Source organism: Labrus bergylta, chromosome 12 (assembly GCF_963930695.1).
Source record: "Labrus bergylta chromosome 12, fLabBer1.1, whole genome shotgun sequence".
Lineage (NCBI taxonomy): Eukaryota > Metazoa > Chordata > Actinopteri > Labriformes > Labridae > Labrus > Labrus bergylta.
In genome coordinates, this window is record NC_089206.1 from 28,820,683 (window position 1) to 28,834,244 (window position 13,562).

A 13,562-nucleotide genomic window follows, 5' to 3' on the forward strand; every position below is an offset into this window, starting at 1 on the left:
AATCATCTTTGCCCTAAAATTGTAACATGTAAAGCATCTTTCCTTTCACCGAGGGAAATTGAGATAGATTTGAGAACAAAAGCAATCCAAGCAATGTCAGAGAAGAATGCTGCATTTCAAATTTGACCGACTGAACTGATTATAATAGATGTCAAGTTGCAGATAGTGTTTAAGTCATGTGATCACAGCAGTAGCATCCTTCCTTATGTGTTGGGAAATGGAAACAAAGCTAATACTCTGAGGTGTCTGGGGAAATATTTCATTCCAATGTCCACATTCTAATATGTGCAGACTTTTTGATAGGATTATTAGCAAAATGTGGACATCAAGCCGGTATCATTCTCTTCAGTCATGGGACACATAAAATAGGCTACACTTTTGTCTTCAAAAAAGAGTAGATTAATAAAGCCTAACACTGATCAAACTCATATCTGTAGCCTACTTGTTGTGTTATGATACAAGTCTACTACAATAAAATATTCACTATAGTGGTTACTATTCTCTAAACCTCATCACTACCCACAATTCTCAAATTCAGTTGAAGGGGTTAAATCTCAATAAGCAGAAATTAGCTGCACTTGGTCTTTCCCACGAGAAAGGAAGCAGTGATGTAAACAGCAGAGGCATGAGAAGCATCTTTATATGATGTGTGCTCTGTGTCAGTGTGTGGGTGACGCTGCGTATCCATCCTGTCACACAAAGAAAGAACACGTTGCAATAGGACATTCAAGTTTGTCCAACTGTTTGAACTAGTTTTGATTGGAGAAAACATGGCAAATCGTTACAAATCCCGTTTAATCATTCAAAATAAGGTTACATAGCCTACTGTAGGAGACATCTTAACAGTAGGCTATTGGCTATATGACTTTGGGGGTAATGGGTTTAAATGTAACATGTTCTGCTTAATCAATACATATACTATTTGTCCAGACAATTTATGTTTTAAATAGGCTTTTCCCGTGTTATGTCATGTAAACATGTCATCCTCCTTTATATGATATACATACATATTTTGACGCAGAAGAATGAAAAGTGCTCAGTGCCCTTGAAATGTTTGTTTCATTCACCGCCTACGCAAGCTGTCCATTGATTTCGACTCCCTCTGCGCGCACCCAGGCTGCGCGCTCCCGCTGCCCGATGGCTCAGACTCCGGAGACTCTGCGGCACCAGGAGGTCTTGCTGCACCTCCGACCCGAACTGAAGTGCGCGACGGGAGAGCCGCCACACCGACGGAGACTGAAGCCTCTTGTGTTGCAGCAGCATATTCCGGCTGTTAGCCCAACTTTGCGCACAGTCTGGACTGGAGGAGCCACGTGCAAAGTACAGAACGACTTTATTGAGTGAGTTTGTCAATGATGTGCTAAATATCCATGACCTTTACAAATGTGCACATATAGCCTAATCGAGTATCTAATTTCACTTAAAAGTACAAATTAAAAGAGACAGTTATTTGTTAAATGCTTTAATGCCACACTATGTGTTGAAGGTTTTTTTTTTAATGTAGCGACTTATGATCTTGTGGCATGTTGGTGTCAAGTTGAACCAACACGTACTGCCCTTTGGCCTTTCGCACATCTTAAAGAATTCAGTTCAAAGGAATTTAAATTTTGTTGGTTTCATAGTTTCCTACGTTATGTTATCTGCTGGTAAATTGCTTCAATGTGCACACATCATTAGAAAAAGGCCAATGGGGTTTATTTTGGCACAGCCTCTGAATGATGTATGCATGCACTAACACTGCAGTATGTTACTGCAGGAGATCCCAGAGGTAACCTAAATATGAGGGCAATGGTCCTCCTTTTATTGCTTTATTTTGGCAAAACACATATTGAACTGAGAGGTACTTGATAACCCTTCAATGCAATTAGATTTAAGAAGCACAACACTGTTACACTGCAGCATATTCGATTGTGTGTGCCAGAGGGTGTATCTCAATAATTGCTCATTTAGTTCCAAACTCACATGAGCATGCGGAGGATCCTGTTTCAACCCAATAGAATTAACATAAAGAGGATTAATTAATCTGTGTAGACTTTCTTTTAATCCAAAGCCAAGGAAAGGTGATAATCTTTGAAACTATGCGCTCTGCTGACGGTGTAGTCAAACTTAAGACTGATGATGTGATGACACACTCACTCACAGTATATACAGAGTGCACAAGTTTCACTCATCTGAATCCAAATTAGCATGATTGAGGATTTAAATCTTCTTCAAATGGCTAATATTCTCTAAGAGGAAATTCTACTTTAAGACATATTGGCATATCAACTATTTACCTCTGAAAGTTTTGTATCTTTGAAATCCTTTTGGTCAGATACATTTATCATCTCCTATGGATATACACAAAGCACATATAGTGCATAGTGTGCCAAAAACAGTATTGTAATATTTTATGAATATACTCTAATTTGGTTGAAAATGAAAGAGGACGTTATGAAGAGAACTCAAACTCAGGAATGAAGCAGTGAGAACTTTTTAATCTTACTTTTAATTTGTTAATCTTTTCAAAGATTTTTTGGATTAACTATCCAATTGAAATGAAGGAGATAAGAAACAGATGACTAAGTGATGCCACAAGGAGGTCAAAAAGCTCCAGCAACACTTAGTATGTATGAAGATCAACTTTATTAAAAAGTTTGACCGACACATCATCATTCATCCGGGCCAATAGTGATGACATAATTTATTAGATAAAGTAAGGAAGTTATTGATAAGCTGATTTTACATGCTTGATCAGTGTGGATGTCATTTATTATTTTTTAATGTGCAGCCTACAGGATTAACAATAAGTAAAAAAAAAAAAAAAAAAAAAAGGAATTGATCGATCATAAGTAATGAAAAAGTGATGTCTGCTCCTCTAATCTGCTCTCTCTGTGTTATTCCAAACCTAATGTTTAATGTTCCTCCCGTGTGACCTGAACACTTTGGCTCCTGTACCCAGCTGTTACTGTCTGTCTGTGCTTCGTCTTCCGGCTCTGGAGCTTCTTCTCTGCTGGGCGAGGTTATAAATAAGAGGCTGGAGGGGATTTTTTTGCTTGTGTGTGTGTGTGTGTGTGTGTGTGTGTGTGTGTGTGTGTGTGTGTGTGTGTGTGTGTGTGTGTGTGTGTGTGCGTGTGCGTGTGCGTGTATTGTTTAACCAGCTGCCGGGGAGGTTTGTTTGTCTACCCTGAGTGCAGGTGTACCGGCTGGCCTCTAGATGTTGTTCTCGGGCCTGTTTTTAGGTCTTGTCCCTGAGCTGCACTTACCACCCTGCTTCAAGGCCTGGAGTCTGTTTGTGTGGGGTCAGCGTCACCTGTCTCCTGTGTAGCAGATAAAAGCAAACTGGAGCTCTAAAATTAACTGTGTAGATGTATGCTACTTTTTAAAAATATTTACAAAGATTTAACAGTTTGGGTGGATAACCTCGATGTGGTATATGGGAGAAATAGATTTAGCTGAGAACACTATAAGCTGAGAACAAGTTTTACCACTGAGACTTTGAGGTTTTTAGGATATTTTTGATATTCAAACAACTCCTTTAGGATTTATTATAGCGTTGTGTGTGTGTGTGTGTGTGTGTGTGTGTGTGTGTGTGTGTGTGTGTGTGTGTGTGTGTGTGTGTGTGTGTGTGTGTGTGTGTGTGTGTGTGTGTGTGTGTTTGTTTGTGTTCCCATCTAGACAGAGAGGAGCATGGGAAAGTGGCCCCGTCATTGCAGGGCAGGCCACCAGCAGTGACAGTCACATATAGATCCAAATATTGACAGCTTGATGTCCAAAATATATAAAAGGAGGACCCCTTCTCATTCTTCAAACTCTATTAGGGGCATATACAGTTTATGATTTAGTTTAGAAAAATTCAGTTCAGTTCCCATTGTGCTTTTCATCTGAACACATGAAAGAAATGTACAATATTTGTTATAACTAGCCATACATTTTCATTTTCTCCTTACTCCAGTATTCAAAAGAGTGCATCAGATACCTTTCAGTTTAAAACTGCTTTTTCTATCAAGATGTCTTTTATTAAAGGCTTTCCTCTGAGGTTATTAAGTGAAGTTTATTAATAATATACGATAACTTTGTATAAAGTTCTACAGATTTGTATATCTCTCTCAGGATGAATTGTACTCACTTCAGATCTTTTTTCATCCAGTACTTTGGTGTAAAACCATATTCTTGCAAACCTAAGAACAGTCACATTAGCCATTGTGTACGTTTTAGCAAAGTTTAAAGGATGCAATTTTTTGATCCAGCAGTTGTCGCCCTTGAGCACCAGCATAAAACCAAAACAACTTGCGCTGCATTGTTGTGTTAGCGTGCTAATGCTAGCTATCTTTATTATGCTCGTATCTTCACACTGCATGTAAATTTACCTGAAATGAGTGTGATCTAGAAACACAGTTAAGCAGTGAGTACAGTATGTTATTCTTCTTTTCTCTAGTTCCTCAATTAAACAACTTTTATACACAAGAGGAGGAGTCAGCCGGCCATCCCGGCAATGTAAACAAAGTGATGTTTTTTCAGGCTCGGAATGCTGAATATGATGAACAGCTTTTTTTTCTCCTGTCCTGGTGTGACTTGACATTCAAAACCAGTGTTGCATGAAATAAGTCAGAAGAACTAGCCTGAGGAACATGTGTTAATGACTCAAACATAAAGTTTGATAAGACCTTGCCAGCAGGCCAGAACTAGGTCAATGCTGTGAACTGACTTCTGTTTTTTGTTAGAGATTAGTTGGTCATAACTTGAATAAAAAGATCTACAGTGTAATAAAAGGAGAAGCCTTATGTTCACATGTCAAATCTATTGCTTAATAAATGGCTCAGGTGTCTTGTAATGCTGCTCTGTTTGTCTTTGTTAATCTGACTACTGTAGGCGCCACAACATATCCACACTAGCAGAAAACTCCTGAAAAACTCCTGATATTTTCATAAAGAGCTATATGTGTGAACGCAAACAGCCACATCATTAAAGTGTCGTACAGTATAGCTGACTCTGTTGTTGCTCCACTTCCGTGTTGTCCTTTTTTCATTACATCTTGCCTCTGGAGGAGACCAACCCACAACTCTCCTCCAGTTTGACAGTGATACTCTCCGGATGTGACGTCCATATGTAAACAACCAGATCAAGAAGGTTTCATGAGCAAGTCCTCCTGAAAGACGAGAATACAAAGGAAAACAATGCAAAGAAAAAAAAATCCACAGTTCACTCTGAGTGACCCAAACAGCTCATGGTGATTTATGACCTGCAGGGTTAGCTCCAGAGGAGACTGTGAAGGGTTACACAGTCAGTAAGATGGCTAAAATAGACGTCACTCCCCCACTGGGTCAATTTGTCTCTCTCTCATCCTAGAGCTGTCGCTGTAAAGCAAGTGTTGAATCACACAGCCTAGATCTGGGTCAGTCTGGAAAAGACCCCAACTATTTAAATTTTCTTGAAGCTCCCTGTTGTGCCCCTACCGGGTTCAGCAAGAGTGAGGTATAATATTAGCACCCAATGAAGAAGCGAACAGTTTTGTATGTGACACGGCTGTCTGCACCTTTGCAAAGTGGGTCAATTCATGTGTAGGTTCTTCACCAGTATACTTATAGTGTATAGGGTTGGATTTTCTAAGGACATAAAACAATGCAGCAGCATAGAGCCCGCACAGAGCTGAGGTAGGTCTAAAGGTGGTGATCACCTCAGCTGAGGGTTATGTCTTCAGACAAATGTCAGTCAAGGTAAAAAAAACCTCCAAAAAGAAAACAAGCTTTTTACAATCAGCTTATATTAAATCGTTGAACAAAATTTGGGTTTTCCTCTCAGAGACTTTTTTTGGAGCTTCCATCTTGTGGTTCTCACTGGTATCGCATCTTATGGCACTTGAAAATTGAGTTGAAGAGTTCCAGATTTGGTGGTTGCTGCTTGGGTGAAAACCTGTGTGGATACAGCTAAGTGCACTTCAGATACAGCGAAACCGTAGGGATGTATGCCAGTTTTTTCCTCTGACCGCTAATTACAGATCAAGAGACATAAACAGTCCAGAATGAAAAGCTTGTGGCTGGTAGTTTTCAGAGCTATGTAGAGCTACAGTACGTTCTTATGAAATCTTGATTTTTTTCTCTCTTTTATTGCATTTTGCGACTGATTTTGGCTGCAGCAATACTGATTTTTTGCTTTTAGGTTGTAATTGTGTTTTTAAAATTGCTTTCCAATTGAAAAGTGCTTTTGTTCATGCAATATACCCTACATATGTGCACAATGTAAAGTTTAACTGATTGACCTGAAGAGACACCATGAATCAGTAAGGCTTGGTTTTAAAGGCAAGAAGGTTGTACAGAACTGCATCATTATACAGAAGAATTAGAATTGATGTAGCAATAGCACCTTTATGCAAACATTTGCATTGCAACCAGAGGTCTATGTATTTATAAAGATGGGTAGTGTTAATTTATCTGGGCTGGTTTAATGAATGGTAAATGGACTTGAGCTTGTATAGGGCTTTTCTAGACTACTCAATGAGCTTTTACACTTCAGGTGCACCTTCACATTCACACACTGATGGTAGAGGCTGCTATGTAAAGTGACCATCAGAAGTAACTAATCCCATTCATACACATTAAATACACAGCAATTTGGGATTAAGTGTCTTGCCCAAGGACAAACAGGATATGTGGCTGCAGGAACTGGGGATCGAACCTCCAACCTTCTGGTTTAGAGATGACAGACTCTACCACTGATAGCCGCCCAATTGAATGTATTATTTAATTTTTGATGGATTTACACTGTGGTACTAAGTTGGTTTTGCTACTATATTTGCTTTGTTCAAAGTCAAATATCTTGAAACAGAATGCCAGTGCCAATATCAGATTTGATGCTTTTCTTTAATACAGGAGATGTTTTACTCTCTCTCAGCCACGATGATATACCGAAACTTAACACAGCTTGTTTGAAGAAACCCAATGTAAAATTGAAAGATACTGCGAGGATTAAATAGTTCATTAATACACCAATATTGGTTTAAAGGAGGTGGAGCTTCTTGAGAATGTAAAAATGTTACCACCCTGATTCAGTTGCTTTAAAACAAATATATATGACAGCAGCTTTTAAGGGTTCAACCCTTCAAAATGTACTCACTCTGTGCATCACCAATAACAATTGCAAGGACTCTTTAAAAAGATTAAGAAACGCCGAAGCAGCAAACTACTTATAAAACTTTCAGCTATCTGAACTTCCCATGTTGCCCTGCTCGGACTCCTGTATGCTCTCTGGTGGGAATGCAAGCCCAGCTATGTTAACTGCTTTGCAGAATGGTAATGAGGTGCTAGCTGTCTAAGCCAGAGGTTGGGACGATGCATTCTTCAAGTGCTGATGATGCTAGAGGCAAAAATAGAAGGCAAATGCTCAAGGTGCATCTGTTTCCATCACTGACTGCAGGATTAGCAGCTACCAAACACTTTGTTCCATCAACTTTATTGTAACAAAGTAAACCAGCTCATAAACACAGGCTGAGACAGGCTGACATTGACACCACTGCTACACTGCAGCACATGTTAGAGTCAGAGCTGTAGGCTTGTTTTATTGGCTTGTTTTATTATCACTCTGAGGATACATAGATGTCTTGCCTTGGATTTGAACCATATCTATTCAAGAAACTGTCTTCCAATCAGAGATGTTGGAAAATAAGCCTTCTTTTCATTTTCCTTTGTTTCTTTTTCAGTTTTACTTTGAACCACACTGCACCATTTAAGCCCATCTGCAGAATAATTAAACTTAAGGAATAAACACTGACATTTTCAAAGTCATTTTTTACTGCATGTCAGGTGTGTCAAGATGATTATATATGATGCTATTGTACTTTTTGTTTGCTCTATTTATGAAGATATTGGACATCAGATTTGATACAGCAGCTACATCATCAGCAGCATACTAAAATAAAGAGTTAAGTCTGTAACATTTAGTTTCAGAAGGTTTTTCTGTCATGTCACAACAGAAATGATCGTTACGTGTTTATGTGAAGCAGTCGTCATCCTCTAAGGGTTAGATCTTTTCTGACACACACACACACACACACACACACACACACACACACACACACACACACACACACACACACACACACACACACACACACACACACACAAACACATACATACACACAGAATTTCACTGATTTATTTTTGATGAGCATTTGTTTTTAACCAGACAAGCTGGTTCTGTTCAGATTGTAATTCACTACTGACCCCTGACAAAGAAGCAAAGGAGGAGGGGCAGAGATTTGGGATTAAGTACAAATGTGCTTTCCATAATATACTGAGAGAAATTGGTGGTGGGGGTTGTGAGAGCGTGAGAGACTAAGAGATGAGGACAAGGGCGACAGGGCCTTGTCTGCAACCAGTTGAATCAACAGATCGTCTCCTCTGGCGAGGACACGCTCCCTCTGCTCAAACCATAGACCACAGACATGCTGTCACACACACATTAACACACCCCCCCCACACACACACATTCAGTTTACTCCCCCCCCCCCCCGTTGGGACTTTTGCACATTTGCCTCGCCTCGTCAGTGCATTAACGGAGCGAGAGAGAGAGAGTTAGAGGGGGAGAGAGAGGAAGAGCGAGAGGAGGAACATGGGGGACAACAGTGATAGCTCCAGCGTATGACACAAAAAACAACATCAACAACATGTTTGTCCTCAGGGTTGTTCTCAACTGCAGAAGTCGAGGCAGAGGGCACACGACTCTCCAATACATATAAAGAAGAAGTTGTTTTGTTGCCGGGTAAGACGGCAACAAACAGCTGATAATATTCCTCCCATTCCTTTTGGAGGAATATTTCAAAATGATGTCTTACTTTTGGTATCAATTTGAAAAGAAATAACTTTTAAAATGTTTTGAAAACAGAGTGAATAGTTGAGTTAAACTTACATAAATTACAGCTTTTCTGTGATTCATACAATTAAAAATGATCGGCTAAAATTTTGACTCTGACAAAGCAAGCAAGCTCAAGTTGTCACATTAGCATAATATCTGTTTAAATAAGTTTCACAAAGTTTGAGAACCCCATTTATTATATCACATCAGTGTGTCCCTCTTCCAAACACAGTGCAAATGTTTTTGACAAAGATGTTGTCGTGTCTTTGTGGTTTATTCAGTGCTACAGCATGGATTTAGTTACTCTGATTATTGCTCTTGAGCGAACAAGCTTATCATATCCAATTAAAAGGAGATAGTATGTCAATGTGATATTTACAGCTCGTTCACTTCACTCTTAAGTGGACAAAAAAATCTGACAAAATATAAGGCTTATGACGGTTTTTATGTTGAATGCTGTAGATACATTTTAGTTAATAATAAAAAAAATATCAGGGTTCAAAACATGTGCAAGTGTCACACTCATTCTCAGGTTGTGACCTTTTGAAGACATGTGCAGAGTGCTTAAAAAGCTTCGAAGGAATGAGGTGCATGGATTGTGTCTGTCACAGTCTGAATCTCGGAGACAGAGCACCTCCCTGTCATTTTATCTCTCTCTGTCACTCTTTGTGTCCACTTTGACACAGCCTGGTCAGACGTACAGAGACAAGATATTCTTGTAACTGTTTTACAGCAGCTACCATCAGTATAATGTTTCACTCAGCAGCACTGCCTCTTCCGTTTGAACACCCTCTCACTTCTCCACCTCTATGTCTTATAATAGTCCCATCAACAAAATATCCATAAACTTTACTCCGGATGAATATCTTCAGCTCACATAACAAACACGAACAAGTTGTATTCTGCCTCCTTCTATAGGCCAATATATTGTAATTAATATTTTGTGTCCTACCTATATGTGAAATGTTAAAATGTGAATTATGTGGGGCATCTTGTTTTGATATATTGATTAAAATTGTTGTATTCATGTATCTTTTGTTCCCTGTAGGTAAGATTCTCTTCTCTTCTCTTCTCTTCTCTTCTCTTCTCTTCTCTTCTCTTCTCTTCTCTTCTCTTCTCTTCTCTAACCCCCATATTTTGGTTTGGAACCAGTTTGATAACCTTTCCCTTTGATTTTTCGATATCGATGGTCTTGTGACAGGAAGAATGAAGCCGTGGTGGTTGGTGGTTTTGGTTCTACATTGACAGCATTAAGCATATCAAACAGCAAATGACTCTGATCCTTTTACTCAGCTCATTCGCCCTCTGGGAGACTCATTCACTGTTAATTGGAGAACTTGCATTTTTGAGTGTTTGGTTATTTTCTTTGTAATAATTTTTCTAGCCTATATCTCCAATATGCCATAACCACTGTTGTATTGGTGAAGAAATAGGAGTTTGCAAATGGAGGCATTATTACGATAAAAGTCAGCAGGATAATTGAAACTATTACTACACAATCTAATGGTTTGCCTTGTCAGGACCAGTGACAGTCCTCTGGTTAACACCGCTGTCACAGTGTGTGAATTGTGGGACCTTGGGGTCGCTGGGGATCAAACCCCCGACCATGTGGTTGAGAGATGACCGACTCTACAACTGAGCCAAAGCCGACCATTTGTATCCCAACAACATGAATAATACCAGATACACAGACAAGACACACATCCCCTGACTCTGCCTGTGTATCATTTTGTGTTGGCTGGCCATGGCTTGTTTAGAATACTGTAATACTGTTATTGATGGCATTAGAACAAAAATATGAACATGTTATTGATACTCTGTGTGTGTGTGTGTGTGTGTGTGTGCGTGTGTGTGTGTGTGTGTGTGCGTGTGTGTATGTGTGTATGTGTGTATGTGTGTGTGTGTGTGTGTGTGTGTGTGTGTGCTTGTGTAAGAAGATGCCACAGAGAAATACCCAAGAATTTTCACTTGCATGTACTTGGATTTCCTGCTCTCTGTCTCTCTCTCTCGCTCTCTCTCTCTCTCTCTCTCTCTCTCTCCCTCTCTCTCTCTGTCTCTCTCTCTCTCCCTCTCTCACCTCCCCTCATGTCACGCTGCCCCTCTCAGTCAAACATAGCATCCAGCATTTGAGTCACCGTGAGAGGGAGAGAGCAAACATAGGGAGGCAGAGAAGCAGGGAAAGAGAGGGGCACAGTAAATCAGACACACAAGAGTGAGAGGAAACAGTGAAAATCAAAGACTAAGTGCAGCTCAGCTGTGGACTTGATGAATGCTCATCTGGCTGGCTTAGGGTTGTCCTCACTCGCTCAGCTGTGTACGGGTTTCTGAGCAGAATGGATTTCATTTTGGTTAAACAGCCACGGAACAGCAGCAGCAGCTCTAAAGATGATTACAACTGCACTTGGATTCTTCCAGAAACTGCTGCTGTTGTGAAGTATAGGAATGAGCGTGTGCAGAAAAGAAGATGGTAATGTAAAAATCTGGTTTGTTTTTCAAACTTTGCGCAATCGAATCTTAGATGACATGTTTTCTTACCCTGCCTCTTGTTGTACAAATGCCGTTGAAAAAAGGATTATTGATTTATTTTGCTAATATAATGTTTGGAAGAGTTTGCGTGACATGTCTACCAACCTGACTCCAAGATGTTAGATCTGATATTAAAATTAAATAGCTTTCAACTCAGTCCTTCATTCCCCTGTCATATTGCCTGACTGTCTGTGAGACGACATGACTCATGGTGAGGTGCTGTTTGTTTCTCCTTTTTGAGATGGAGATTTCAACATCTTGAATAATATCTTCATGGGTTTTTTAATCACTTTGATAAATCATTTCTTGTTTGTCACTGGGTGAATCCAACATTGTTGTACAATATCTTATATACAGTAAATATCTTTAGGTTGATGTAACCTTGCACTTTGATAAAACTAAATGGGCATGTTTCACTATTTTCTGGACTAAATGATAAACAAAAAGGCATGACAATCATTGCTTACACAACTAAACATTCTATAAAAAACTTAAACTCAAAACAAATCTTCAACTATTTAATCCATCCATTCATCCAATATCTTTAGCGCTTTTCCCACTCGTGGAGGCTAGAGCCGATCCCAGCTGTGGCTGTGGCTCAGTTGGTTGAGTCATCGTCTCTCAACCGGAAATGGGATTCGATCCCCAGCTTCTGCAGTGTCCTTGGGCAAGACACTTAACCCTGAATTGCTCCCGCTGCTCACACAGCGTGTGACTGGGATTTGTTACTTCTGATGGTCACTTTACGTAGCAACCTCTACCATCAGTGTGTGAATGTGTAGGTGTGACATGTGGTGTAAAAGTGCTTTGAGTAGTCAGAAGACTAGAAAAGGTCTATACAAGCTCAAGTCCATTTAGCTGTCACCATTTACAATTTAGCTTTTCCCCTGTCACTTTCAGGGCTGATAGAGACAGACAAAACATTCACACCTGTATGCTATTTAGAGTATCCAATTAACCTAACAAGCATGTATTTGGACTGTGGGAGGAAGCCGGAGTATCCGGAGGGCCCCATGCAAGGTGAGAACATGCAAACTCCACAGAATAGGGCCTGACAGGAAATTGAACCAGGAACTTTCTTACTTTGAGGCAACAGTGATAACCACTGCACCACGTGCAGCCCTAAATCCTTTCATGTAGAATTCAATTTGTAACATAGATGCTCTTTTTAAATATTACTGCAGTCTTATTTATAACTCACCTGCTATGTTAAACATGGTTCTGCTCTGACTGTGTACAACGAACAGCATAGCTCCCATAGCTTACACTGGCTGCTGCTCTGTACTAAAGTGTTTTGACTCAAGGTAAAGGTCTCAGGTTACAGAGCATTCAGGCACATTTCACAAACCAGCCACTGTATCTGCCTCCTTCCTGGATCCCTGTTTACTGGCATGTGAGTCATTCAGGAGCTAGAACAGATCCAGTGTGAAGGAAATATCTAAAGCATGTGCAAGTTAAAGTTATGAAATCAACATTGTCACATGTTTTCCATGAAGATTTACACTTTCTTCTGAATCAGTGGGCTTACATTAAACACAATACCTCCGTTGCAGAGAGGGTGTGCCTGGTTAGCGATATAATGTCGATTTTGTTTGGCACTCACACATGGGAGGATGTTATGTAGAGAGCTGGATTCAAAAAATCCCGCCCAGCTATACTCTAGTTTTAATTTGACAGGGCTTCACTTGTGTATGTGGGTGTGTGTGTATTGTTGTGATTTTCCTGCTGTGTGTTTTGCTGTGTGTATTGCTGTGATTTTCCTGCTGTGTATTTTGCATAATTGCCATCTTGTTGAAGCCAGAGTCCATTAACCTGACTATTCCTGTTTAGGGAGTGACCTAAATGTTTTGGTATTTGTTCCTGTGTTGACCAGGCTACACAGAGCATCCTTTTACTCTAAGCAGAAGGACTTCTTGTCCTGTTCTGATGATTCAATGGAAATACGCAACAGTCGTCTCGACAGTTCTGTTTGCAAATCTACAAATCATCACATCGCCTTTTACCTTGAGCCCACTTCTTAATCCTGCCTCGACTCGGATCTGGGTGGCATCGACGTTCATTGTACTCAGCAGCATGTTTGATATAATATGTTTCAGTGTCAGTAACTTTGAGCTACATGGCGACTATTTTGATGGGGCTCTGTGGAAGATGAGCGTGTGTTGGACTCTGAAAGGTCTGAAAAACTGTTCATTTCTATTCCCTGTGTA

At 40.0% G+C, this 13,562-nt stretch overlaps 1 protein-coding gene across 2 annotated transcripts in view; it reads left to right on the forward strand.

Annotated features, from left to right (window-relative positions):
- Positions 1-8,809: 8,809 nt before the first annotated feature.
- The window catches only part of LOC109987133 (pleckstrin homology domain-containing family G member 4B), a 31,154-nt gene continuing 26,401 nt past the window's right edge, over positions 8,810-13,562 (forward strand). The window contains exon 1 of one of the 2 annotated variants that reach the window (XM_065960941.1): positions 8,810-11,296. In XM_065960941.1, the coding sequence (XP_065817013.1) occupies positions 11,294-11,296 (3 nt within the window). In that variant the 5' untranslated portion in view covers positions 8,810-11,293. The remainder of the gene's footprint in view (positions 11,297-13,562) is intronic. The other variant, XM_065960940.1, reaches the window with a different exon arrangement.